This window comes from Hemiscyllium ocellatum, chromosome 3 (genome assembly GCF_020745735.1).
Source record: "Hemiscyllium ocellatum isolate sHemOce1 chromosome 3, sHemOce1.pat.X.cur, whole genome shotgun sequence".
Taxonomy (NCBI): domain Eukaryota; kingdom Metazoa; phylum Chordata; class Chondrichthyes; order Orectolobiformes; family Hemiscylliidae; genus Hemiscyllium; species Hemiscyllium ocellatum.
The window spans coordinates 6,044,704-6,058,450 of NC_083403.1; the positions used below are offsets into that span (position 1 = coordinate 6,044,704).

Below are 13,747 nucleotides of genomic sequence, written 5' to 3' on the forward strand. Positions count from 1 at the left end.
ACACAGGAATGGCGGACAACACGGTCATCCCGGGGGAATACCAAAAACACAACAGAGCAAACCACACAGAAGCACGCCTGCACCTCCTGACAAAAACAAAGACTTTGACTGATAACCTTATTTAACTGCAAAAATGAATATTTCTTTATATATATTTTACTGTGTTTAAGTGTTGCAGCTGTCAGGATTTAAAGATACCCTCTTCTATAAATGATTTGGAGACACCGGTGTTGAACTGGGGTGCACACAGTTAAAAATCACACAACACCAGGTTATAGTCCAACAGTTTTATTTGGAAGCACTAGCTTTTGGACCACTGCTCCTTCGTCAACCACCTGATGAAGGAGCAGTGCTCCAAATGCTAGTGCTTCCAAATAAATTTGTTGGGACTATAACTGGGTGCTGTGTGATTTTTAACTCTTCTATTAAGTTTGCATGGGAACCGAACCATCTGCTACCCACTAGTGATATCAGTAGAATCCCCATTTGTAGCCATCCTGGTGCAGACCCCTTGCAACCTGTATACAGTAGACACCTCGGGAACGCGTGTAAGGGGCAGATAGGCAAATACAAATGGGGACTCCAAGGTAGATGTGTGCAGCTGGGCAGGACCACTAGCCCATGGAATCAGGTCCCCCAACCTAGGGAAGGGAAGACCCATTTAAAACCCAGTAATTACCCACAGTGTTTCACAGGACAGGGATGAGAATGCTTTGATGCCCTAGTTCCCAGAAATGACTCATGTGCCCATACAGAGTGCATTATCAACACTGTTCAGTTACCAGGGGACAGTTTACCTGCACCTGCAGCGAGCAGGCATGTCTGAATGTGACCATCGGCAGATAATTCATATGTTGTCAGTGCAATGGCACTCATGTCAGCTCTGTGACATGGACACACCCATTCAATACATACCAGCTATGGGGAACACCTGGGGGATCAGGGGCGATATGGGTGGATAAACAGACGGAAGGACAGGACAATGTATGCTACCGAGCAGCGAAGGGATTTGTTTTTCTATTTAAGGGGACTTATGTGACAGACACCCCAGACCTCCCAAACCTGTTTGCGGTAGGGACAATTGCACCCGTTACTGTACAATGCCCCAGTGGGGAAAGGATAGCGACCCGCTCCATCAGCCAGGGGTTCTGTGCTGACTAGCACTTTGGGGTCATTATTGGGATCTTGGGATCTCCACCTTTGGGGGGACGCAGCAGGGGTCGTCAGCACAAAAAAAACGAAATTACCTAGTATGTGGCCTGACTATCTTAGGCAATAATATCTCAAAAGCTCTGGAAGCAATTAATACAGAGTTGGCTGAACTCAGCACATGTGTCTACACATAGCAGACATGTTATGCAGTGGATTACCAATGAGCACAGTTCACAAAGAACTGCCAATTTCAACTAAATTGCCCATTAATTCTTCTATTCTCATAGCTGACTAATTGTAATGTTTAAGTGGGAGATGGCATGGAGCAGATGACGTGAGGCACATAGACATACAAGATGGCAGCTGAGCCATAAGTTGGCCAATTGATACAAAAGATGGCCGCCGGACCACAATATGGAGAGAGATAGCAGAGCAAACACAGATACTGCCTGGGGCCATGTGGATGCCAGCACAATGCACACACAACCTAGTTAATTAGTTTCAGATGGTTGGGGAAGAGAATACACATGAATAGTGCTTATTGCCCACCAAAGTGCTAATAGCCAGGGCTGCAGTAATCATCCTTCTCTGGTAGAGATTAGCACCCATTACTATAGTAATCAAATGCTGCGCAGATGTCGAAATTGACAATGCCTGCTCTGAAACTGACAATGACTGTGCTGAAATTAACAAAGGCTGCGCTGGAACTGACAATGATTGCATCAAAACTATCAACGATTTTGCAATGTTTACAATAAACAAACTATGTTACAAAGGCAATAATCTCATTACTGACCTATTATATTGCAAAATGTATAAAAGTATCTTGACGTGCAAGAGAAGACTCGCAGCTGACCACTGTTATTGGTGTCTTTCTCTCCCCAGAGTTCCAGTATTTCCTTGTACAATAAACTCTGTCATTGAACCCTGACTCTGACTCCAAGGCTGGTGATTTTCCCCACAACAATATTTACATCATTTCTTAAAAAATACTTTCAAACATATCATTCCTGAAGTAAGGCAACATATAAATTGCAGCAGCAGAATAAGCTAGGGTCTCTCATGCAAATCTCATATCTAATCACTCCAGTAACTGCCTCCCTTCCCCATTGCTTCAACATTCTATACCTAAAATGATTCTGTGTTTATTAACAGCACAAATTTTGGAACATTTAGGATGGTACCAAAGACATCAAGGGACTTGCTGGGGAATATGAAAAGGAGATGTCAAGGTGGAGGTAGCATATAACCAACTATCCCAACCATTCATGCACCACATGTGGCAGAATCTGCGGATTGTCTGTTTGACTTATTAGTCACCTCACACATCGAACTGGAGTTGAAGCAAGTCATCTTCAATCCCAAAAGACCTCCTAAGAAGAAAGGCATTTGGAAAACACAATCACTTTTTTAAAAATCAAGATTTTGAACACCTACCTGAATCCTGGGAATTTAGAACTTCCAGGGCATGCATCATGGCACTTGCAAACACATTGGCATCTTCTTTGCTACCAAAGTTTAAACCGTAGACCTGCCTGGCATCTCGCCACTGATGAAAGGTTTGTGTGGCCTGGTTATACTTCAGTCCCTTCGGAATGGCACAGTTTATCACCACCTGCAATTAAAGTATCAGAAATATAAAAATGACTTAAAACAAGCATTAGAGTTAAATGTGCAGGTTAGAGGTTCAGTTATGTCTTTTAGGGAATGAACCTGCTGTCATTACCTGGCAGCAAAATGGGTAATTCTTAACGGCATTCCTGAAATATCCTGTCATACCACTGTATTGTAGCAATTACTAGAAAGTCACAAAAAAAACAAACAGACCACCTAATTGACCTAAGAATCAGAAACTACGTCAGCCCCGTCGGCTCTGCAAAGTTGTTCTTGCTTATATCTGGGGGTGAGTGCCAAATTTGGAAAAGTTGTTTCATAGACCAGTTAAGCAATGACCTGACATAGTCGTACTCATGGAATCATACCTTAAAGACAATATCCCAGACAAGACCAACATGCTGACAGGACAGACCCAGAAGAGGTGACAGTACAGTGGCAAAGAGTCAGAAGGGAGTTAACAGAAGAAATTGAAACAGGAGTAAACTTTTACATCAGTATTCAATAATAATGACTGATCATGCTACTCAATATTCTGTTCCCACTTTTGCTCCCTACCCCTTTATATCTTCAGCCCGGAGAACAACATCTATGTTCTTCCTGGGAACATTCACATTTTGGCTTCAACTGCTTCCTTCAGCACAGAAGTCCACAAACTCACCTCTCTCTGGATGAAAACCATCATCTGTCATAAATGGGAGAAAGTGAGGACTGCAGATGCTGGAAATCAGAGCTGAAAAATGTGTTGCTGGAAAAGCACAGCAAGTCAGGCAGCATCCAAGGAGCAGGAGAATCGACGTTTCGGGCATAAGCCCTTCTTCAGGAAAAGCATGCCTTTTGACCACCACCCACCCCTCTACAACCAGACCCAACGGATTCAATCAGCTTCACAACCATGGGCACGAAAAGTGAAAAAAACTAACAGCGGTGAAGAGGAGATCGGTTGCATGGATGAGGGAATGGATATGTATTCTACTAAGTGGACAGTATTACCAGGAATGTGGTTGGTACCATGTTGCCATTTGATGAGGGAGGAATGCGAGGCACTGATCTTTTTGAATCCGTATAATTTTGCATGTATTTAGTTGCCAAATCGAGCATAGGGATGTTATGGGTAAAGACTAAGTTATGACAAGGGTCACATTGGTTTCAAGATGTAGAATTCAATGTGGGATTCCTCGAAGATTGAGCAGTCAGTCAGTAGAAATGAAGTTAAAAATCACAACATCAGGTTATAGTCCGACAGATTTATTTGGAAGCACTAGCTTTCAGAGCACTGCTCTTTCATTAGGTGATTGTGGAGAATAAGATTGTAAGACACAGAATTTATAGCAAATGTTTACAGCTTGATGCAACTGAAATTATATTCTGAAAAAGACCTGGATTATTTGTTAAGTCTCTCAACTTTTAGAATGATCACGTTGGTTTCAGTTCTTTCATATGTAAATCGCAACACCTTTCATAAAAGTTACATTCTCAAGTGAACTTTAACAAATTGTGTCATCTCGTCCCAGATAACGTGACACAAAAGTCAGTGGAGTTGTGGATAGTGAGGAAGGAAGTGGTAGGTTACAGCGGGATATAGATAAGTTGCAGAGCTGGGCGGAAATGTGGCAAATGGAATTCAATGTAGCTAAGTGCGAAGTCGTTCACTTTGGTAGGAATAACAAGATGATGGATTACTGGGCTAATGGTAGGCTACTTGGTAGTGTGGATGAGCAGAGGGATCTTGGTGTCCATGTACACAGATCTCTGAAAGTTGCCACCCAGGTAAATAGTGCTGTGAGGAAGGCATATGGTGTACTGGGCTTTATTGGCAGAGGAATTGAGTTCCGGAGTCCTGAGGTCATGTTGCAGTTGTATAAGACTCTGGTGCGGCCTCATCTGGAGTATTGTGTGCAGTTTTGGTCGCCATACTATAGGAAGGATGTGGAAGCTTTAGAACGAGTGCAGAGGAGGTTTACCAGGATGTTGCCTGGAATGGTAGGAAAATCTTATGAGGAAAGGCTGAGGCACTTGGGGCTGTTCTCATTGGAGAAGAGAAGGTTTAGGGGAGATCTGATAGAAGTGTATAAGATGATTAGGGGTTTAGATAGGGTAGATACTAAGAACCTTTTACCGCTAATGGAGTCAGGTGTTACTAGGGGACATAGCTTTAAATTAAGGGGTGGTAGGTATAGGACAGATGTTAGGGGTAGATTCTTCACACAGCGGGTTGTGAGTTCATGGAATGCCCTGCCCGTATCAGTGGTGAACTCTCCTTCTTTATGGTCATTTAAGCGGGCATTGGATAGGCATTTGGAAGTTATTGGGCTAGTATAGGTTAGGTAGGATTCAGTTGGCGCAACATCGAGGGCCGAAGGGCCTGTACTGCGCTGTATCCTTCTATGTTCTATGTAACGTGTTGAAGGTGTTAGCTCCCTGGGAGGCTGTCTGTGCCACAATGGTCAGAGCGATTCTAATCTAAAAAACGGATTTACAGTATCTTACAGTTTTTGAGCAAAGTAAAATGTAATTTTGCAAGTACAAATTCACCCCACAAACTTATACATGTAAGTGTACATGTGGGAGGGTGTGTGTTGCAGGAGGGGGTCTGAGGGTCTGTGAGAGGGTGTGTGTGTGTGTGTGAGTGTGAGTGCGCGTGTAAAGGGGTTTAAGTCATTGAGAGGGCGTGTGTGGGAGTGTATATGTGAGTGTATGAGAGAGGGTCTGAGAGTGTGTTTGCGTGTATGTGTACAGAGGAGTGTCTGTGTGTGTCCGTCTGTCTGCATGTGTGTATAATGCAATGGTGTCACCTGTAGTGTGACCGCTGAGGCATGGTACATTGACGAGACCAAACAGAGGCTACGGCAATAGAAGAATGGTCACCGCACAAGAGTCAACACACAGGAGCATTCCCTCCCAGTTGGAGGACATTTCAGCGGTACGGGACATTCAACCGGGACATTCGGGTGACCATCCTCCAAGACGGACTTTGGGACAGGCTAAACAAAAGCTGATAGCCAAGTTTGATACCCATGGGGATAACCTCAACCAGGACCTTGGGTTCATGTGACACTATTGCACTATGCACACGGACGGACGGACACACACACACACACACACACACACTCCCATACAAATAAATCTGTTGGACTATAACCTGGTGTTGTGTGATTTTTAATTCTGTACACCTCAGTCCAACACCGGCGTCTCCAAATCATGAGTAAGAATGAACTTAGAGGGATTAGAAAGGAGCTGGTAATTTTGGTGTTATCCACAAACGTAATAACCATGCCTCCTATATTCTCACACAAATTATTTATATAAATGACGAACAACAGTGGACCCAGAACCAATCCCTGAGGCACACCACTGGTCACAGATCTACAGTGTGAACAGCCCTCTACCACTGTCCTCTGTTTCCAACAGTCAAGCCAATTTTATATCCAATTGGCTACCTGTGCCTGGATCTACGAGTCTACGATGTTGAACCTTGTCAAACTCAACTGTGTCAAACCTTCCTAAAGTACAGACAATGTCTACCACACTGCCTCCATTTATCTTCTTGGTCACCTTTTCAAAACACTCAATCAAGTTTATGAGACATGATTTCCCATGCACAAACCATGCTGACTATTCCTAATCAGTCCTTGCCTTTCCAAGTGCATCAGATACTGTCCTTTAGAATCCTTTCCAACAACTTACCCACCATTGACGTCAGGCTCACCTGTCTGTAGCTCCCTGGCCTTTCCTTGCAGCCTTAAATAATGACACAACACTAGCCACACTCCAGTCTTCTGGCACCCAATCCATTGCTGTCAATGACACAACTATCTCCGCTTGGAGCCACACAATTTCTTCCCTCGCTTCCCAAAACATCCTGAGTTACAACTGACCAGGTCCCAAGGATTTATCTGTCTTTATGTGCTTTAAGACCTCCAGCACTTCCTCTTTTGTAACATCACTACTTACTTCCCCGAGTTCCCTAGCTTCCATTTCTTTCCCCACAGTGAATTCTGCTGAGAAATAAGAAGGTGCTGGTGAAACTGAAAGGACTGAGGGTGGGGAAATCTCCCAGACCAGAAGGACTACACCCCAGAGTTCTGAAAAAGATAGTTAAGAAAACTGTTAAGGTTTTGTGGTGATCTTTCAGAAATCACTGCAGTCAGGGATTTCCCAAAGGATTAGAAAACAGCCAACATAGCTCTCCTGTTTAAGAAACGAGGGAGGCAGACAGCAGGAAACTATTATCCTGACCTCGGTTATTGGTAAGGTTTTAGATTTTGTTAAGGACGAAATTGAGGAGTACTTCGAAGTGCATGGTAATATATAGCTGAGTCAGCAGGGTTTCATCAAGGGAGGTCATGCCTGACAAACCTGCCATAATTCTTTGAGGAGGTAACGAGCAAGTTAGGCACAGGAGAGCCAGTGGACATGATCTATTTGTATTTTCATAAGGAATATGGCAAGGTGCTGCTCATGAGGCTGCTAACAAAAGATAAGAGCCATGGTGTTAATGGCAAGGTACAGCCATGGATATAGGATTGGCTGACTGGGAAAAGATGGAGTGGGGGAATAAAGGGGTCTTTTCCAAAAAAGCAGTCAGTGACTAGTGAAGTCCCGCAGGGACACATGTTGCGACCATAACAATTCACATTACATACCAATTCTGAACAAAGCAAGTGAAGGCATTGTTGCTCAGTTTGCAAATGACAAACAAAGGCAGAAAGACAAGTAATGTTGAGAAGGCAGGGAAGCTGCAGAAGGACTTGAACAGGCTAGGAGAATGAGCAAAAAAGTGGCAGACGGAATACAGTATGGAAAAGTGCGAGGTTGTGTACAGTGATAGGAAGTATAGATGCAGAGATATTTTCGAAATGGAGAAAGGCTTTGGAAATCTGAAGCACAAAAGGACCTAGAAGCCCTAATTCAGAATTCTCTTAAGGTTAACATATAGGTTCAGCTGGTAGCTAGGAAAGCAAAGGCAATGTTAGCATTGATTTTAAGATTGCTAGAATGAAAAACAGGGATATACTGCTGAGGCTGTATAAAGCTCTGGTCAGACTGTATTTTTGTTTTAATTCATTCATGGGACGTAAACATCACTGGCCAGGCCAGGATTTATTGCCCAACATGCAACTGAGAGTCAACCACATTGCTGTGCATCTGAAGTCAAATGTAGCCCAAGTGATTGGCAGTTTTATTCCCAAAAGAATATTACTTAACACAGATGGATTTTTCCAAATAAATGGTAGTGGTTCCATGGTCATCATGAGACTCTTAATTTCAGTTTTTTACCGAATTCAAATTCCACCATCTGCCTTTGGTGGGATTTGAACCTGGATCCTCAGAACATTATTCTGGGTCTCTAGATTAATAGCCCAGTAATAATACCAGTAGACAATCCCCTCCCCTTGAATATGGAATATTGTGAGCAGTTTTGGGCCCCAGATCTAAGGTAGCATGTGCTGGCCTTGCAGCATTTTTTGCTTTCTTTACAGCAGAGAAGACTGACTGTGATATACAAGATTGGGGGATCATGTGGTTTGTTTGAGTGTTACTGCCCAGGCTCCTGGATTATTAAGTTTAATATGCAATGACATCATGACTATGTCACCATCTTTCTCCACTACCTCCCCGCAACCACCAAATTAGTTGATTTGATGTATTATTATTACAACTATCGAGATACAGTGAAAAGTATTATTTGCATACTATCCAGACAAATAATGCAGAAATACATCAGGGTAATAGAACATAATGCAGAATATGGTGTTACAGCTACAGAGAAGGTGCACAGAAGTCTGTTCATAAGTTTGATAACAACAGGGAAGAAGCTGTCCTTGATTCTGTTGGTACGTGTTTTTAAACTTTTGTATCTTCTACCTGATTGAAGTGGGTAGGAGAGTATAAGTGGGGTGGGAGAGGTCTTTTATTATGTTGGCTGCTTTTCCAAGACAGCAGGAAATATAGACAGTCAATGGAAGATAGGAATTATTCACTCATTGTGCAAGATTTATCTAAAGACGTTATACTTTTGTAAAGTCTACCTTAAAATAGAAATTATGCTTCACAACAATTTGAAAAATGCATAGCCTTAATATAAATCACAGTACAGCAATCGTCCTTCGACTTATCCTTGTGAAACCCACTTCCCAACTTCCATTACTCTGGTAAACCCATGATTTATTCTGAGACTTTGCTTTCATCTCCACCCTTCATAGGATAGACAGTGTGATGCACAGTAATAAAACTGTGCAGCATTTACAATATGTACAGCAGAAATTCATGGAAGACTCCTCTCCTAGCCAAGGCCTTCTAGTTTAAAGGCGAGCAGTGGAGGTGTGGGGAAGGTCTTGGCGAGGTGCTCATCCTCGTTGATAATGATAATGAGGTGCTCATCCTCATTGATAATGTGTTGCAGGTCACAAAGAACATGGCGTAGTTTTTCAGCTCCTGGGAAGTACTGGACAACGAAGGGTACCCTGTCGGTTGCAGCACATGTCTATCTCCTGAGGAGGTCATTACGGTTCCTTGCTGTGGCACATCGGAACTGGCGGTCGATGAGTTGAGCATCTTACCTCATTCTTATGAGGGTATCCCTGAGTACTTCCAGGAGCCCATCACTTTCCTCCTCATCTGAACAGATCCGGTGTACGAATAGGGTTTGTCCAGAGGGGATGGCTGTTTTAATATGCTTTGGGTGGAAGCTGGAGAAGTGTAGCATTGTGAGGTTGTCTGTGGGTTTGCGGTAAAGTGTGGTGCTGAGGTGCCCATCCTTGATGGAGATGCATGTGTCCAAGAATGAGACAGATAGTCGAGAGTAGTCCATGGTGAGTTTGATGGTGGGATGAAAGTGTGTAGTTTTATCAGTGACTCTTCACCATGGGTCCAGAAAAAGAAAATGTCGTCAATGTACCTGGTGCATAATGTTGTTTGGAGGTCCTGAGTAAGAGAAGAAGTCTTGTTCGAACCTGTGTATGAAAATGTTGGCATATTGGGGTGCAAATTTGGTCCCCATGGCTGTTCCATGTGTCTGGATGAAGAACTGGTTGTCAAAGGTGAAGGTGTTGTGATCGAGGATAAAGTGGATGTGTTGTAGGACAGTGTTTGGAGATTGGCAGTTGTTGGTGTTGACTACTGAGACTGTTGCCATGATGCCGTCATTGTGGGGGATCATCTCAATAATGGAGTTCAGGTTCTCCAATAATAGATGCTATGGCTAAATGACATATAGTTTTCTGTTTTAAGTTGCCCTCCTTTCCTGAATAGACACATTAGGATTACAGTTTTCAACCTAATGTGACCTTGCAAAACTTGCGGAATGTTGGAGAAATGCAATCAAAGTATCCACTATATCTAAAGTCACTTCTTCTACAACTTTTAAATGTTGGCGAGTGAGTCCAGGAAACCTGTCAACCTTTAGTCTGAGGAGTTTCACTGGTTTTCTTTTATTCATTCATGGGATATGGATGACACCAGCTAAATTATGGAGTCTCAACATCCAAGGAATCAACTTTTACTTTTTCATCTTTATATAGTTCTAGAACTTGTGTCTGTTTTTATATTTCTTGCTGATTTAGTCTCTCAAATTTGAATTTCTCTCCTTTTTGTTAAGTCACCTTTGGTTTCAAAAATGTCTCAATCTCCAGGTCTCCAATTCATGACTAATTACCAACGGGCGATGCACCCTTTCTATCGAGTCATCCTTTCTCTATGGGTTACATATTTATTGAGAGTAATCAAGGATCTCCTTAAATGTCTGTCATCATTTCGCTACTCAGTCATAGTGATGCATGGCACAGAATCAAACTCGTCCGTCCAATTCATCTATGCCGAACAGATATCCTAACCTAATTGTCTCCCTACAGCTTAAATCCTCCAATCCTGGCAACATTTTTGTAATTTTTTTCTGAATCCTTTCAAGTTTCACAACATCCTTCCCATAGCAGGGAGAACAGAATTGCACAATATAGGGGAACCTTGTTTATCTGAACGAAATGGGCGGGCAGTATTTCGTTCGGATAATCGATTATTCAGTTAATTGATTAATGCCTTTCCTCTGGGGTTTGGAGTTTTTAAAGTCTGCTCCCTGTTCAGGAGACTAGCAGCAGCACACAGTGCACAGGACCCCGCCCCCAGCCCCGTCCAACACCATACCCCCTTCCCATCCCATCCCCTTCCCATCCCATCCCATCCCATCCCACCCCACCCCACCCCACCCCCAGCCAACTCCACCACCCCTCCTGTCCAACACTGCCCCCTGCCTTCCAAAACTGCCCCCGCCCCCTGTCCAGGGCAGCCAGACCAAACACCAACAATAAGGCTGCTTCTGCTGCTGCCTTTGTGGGGTAAGTCTCCAAATAGAGCGCATACATACACACACACAGCCACAAACACAGACACACAACTTTTTACTGCAATGTTTTGACAGGTTCCACCTCTGCCCTATATAGGACAATGTTGGTCAGATTATCTGGGGAAGGTGAGGAGGGTGCAGTTAGAACTCCACAGAAAGTGTGGGAGAAGAGAGAGCGTGGGAGGTCAGTCATTTGGAGACAGTGCCTGTTTAGTCACTGTAAACAAAAGACGTGATCACTGTTGGAAACACACCTTTGATGTAATGTTTCTATTGGGACCTCGAGATCTCCTTTGGATAATCTGATTTTCGATAATTGGTATTTGGATAATTGAGGTAAAAACAATGACTGCAGATGTTGGAAACCAGATTCTGGATTAGAGTGGTGCTGGAAAAGCACAGCAGTTCAGGCAGCATCTGAGGAGCAGGAAAATCGATGTTTCGGGCAAAAGCCCTTCATCAGGAATAGAGGCAGAGTGCCTGAAGGGTGGAGAGATAAATGAGAGGAGGAGAAAGTGGCATAGAGTACAATAGGTGAATGGGGGTGGGGATGAAGGTGATAGGTCATGGAGGAGAGTGGGGGAAAGTAGCAAAGACTACAATGGGTGAATGGGGGTGGGATGAAGGTGCTAGGTCAGAGAGGAGGGTGGAGTGGATAGGTGGAAAGGAAGTGAAGTAGGTAGGACAAGTCATGGGGCAGTGTTGAGCTGGAAGTTTGGAACTGGGGTGAGGTGGGGGAAGGGGAAATGAGGAAACTGGTGAAGTCCACATTGATGCCCTGGGGTTGAAGTGTTCCGAGGTGGAAGATGAGGCGTTCTTCCTCCAGGCTACGGGTGGTGAGGGAGCAGCGGTGAAGGAGGCCCAGGACCTCCATGTCCTCAGCTGAGTTTGAGGGGGGAGTTGAAATGTTGGGCCACAGGATGGTGTGGATGATTGGTGCGGGTGTCCCATAGATGTTCTGTAAAGCGCTCTGCTACGAGGCGTCCAGTCTCGCCAATGTAAAGGAGACCACATCGGAAGCAACAGATACAATAAATGATATTAGTGGATGTGCAGGTAAAACTTTGATGGATGTCGAAGGCTCCTTTAGGGGATGGTGGTGAGGGTGGAGGTATGGGTGCAGGTTTTGCGGTGGCAGGGGAAGGTGCCAGGACAGGAGGGTGGATTGTTGGTGGGTGTGGACCTGACTAGGTAGTCACAGAGGGAACCTTTGCGGAAGGTGGAAAGGAGTGGGGAGGGAAATATATCTCTGGTGGTGGGGTCCGTTTGAAGGTGGTGGAAATGTCATCGGATGATTTGGTTTATGTGAATATTGGTAGGGTGGAAGGTGAGCAGCAGGGGTGTTGGGATATATATCTATACCCCTAGGGAGGGCAGACCTGTAGTTGCTGCTTGGGAAATCGGAGGGCGCTGCGGAGCTGCTGTTTGGACTGTTTACTGAAACTGCCTGTGCAGCTGGACTACCAAGGTCAGACCAATACAATGGCAGCCTTTACTCGGAGACTTTGTTTACAAGACAGACCATCTCGTGGATACCTGCCAAGGCCGAGGCCTGTTCACAGGAAGCCTTTGTCTGAGAGAGATCACGTGTGTGAGTGATTACGTAGCGTTAGCTTAGCAAACAATATATCAAGCAGGGGTTTTTGGAAAGATTTCAGAACGCGCCTTCTCCAGTGAGCAGTAAATATCTCACTGTATTTTCTGTGTACGTCTCTCTCATTAAACCAGCTTATATTTTGAATCAGATCCAGTGTCTCTCTCCTTCAAACGAACACGGGGACGGTAGCTCCGTCCTAACAGGGGCATTCTGTCCTTGTAACGGTTGGAGGGGTGGGGTCTGAGGGCGGAAGTGCGGGATGTGGACAAGATGCGTTGGAGAGCATATTTAACCACAGTAGATTAGATTACAGATTAGATTAGATTACTTACAGTGTGGAAACAAACCCTTCGGCCCAACAAGTCCACACTGACCCGCCGAAGCACAACCCACCCATACCCCTACATTTACCCCTTACCTAACACTACGGGCAATTTAGCATGGCCAGTTCACCTGACCCGCACATCTTTGGACTGTGGGAGGAAACCGGAGCACGCGGAAGAAACCCACGCAGACATGGGAAGGGAAATTGTGATCTCTAAAGAAGGAGGCTATCTGGTGTGTTCTGTGGTGGAAGTGGTCCTCCTGGGAGCAGATATGGTGAAGACAGAGGAATTGGGAATACGGGATGGCATTTTTGCAGGAGGTAGGCTGGGAAGAGGTGTAATCCAGGTAGCTGTGGGAGTCGGTGCGTTTGTAAAAAATGTCAGTGTCAAGTCGGTCGTCATTAATGGAGATGGAGAGGTCCAAGAAGGGGAAGGAGGTGTCAGAGATGGTCCAGGTAAATTTAAGGTCAGGGTGGAATGTGTTGGTGAAGTTGATGAATTGCTCAACCTCTGTGCGGGAGCACGATGTGGCACCAATGCAGTCATCAATGTAGCGGAGGAAGAGGTGGGGAGTGGTACCGATGTAATTACGGAAGATAGACTGTTCTACGTAGCCAACGAAGAGACAGGCATAGCTGGGGCCCATATGGGTGCCCATAGCTACCCCTTTGGTCTGGAGGAAGTGGGAGGATTCAAAGGAGAAATTCTTATGGGTGA

At 44.5% G+C, this 13,747-nt stretch overlaps 1 protein-coding gene across 1 annotated transcript in view; it reads right to left on the reverse strand.

Annotated features, from left to right (window-relative positions):
* The window catches only part of enah (ENAH actin regulator), a 397,680-nt gene that overhangs the window by 198,384 nt on the left and 185,549 nt on the right, over positions 1–13,747 (reverse strand). The window contains exon 3 of the mRNA XM_060847991.1: positions 2,590–2,767. Coding sequence (XP_060703974.1) covers positions 2,590–2,767 — 178 coding nt within the window. The remainder of the gene's footprint in view (positions 1–2,589; positions 2,768–13,747) is intronic.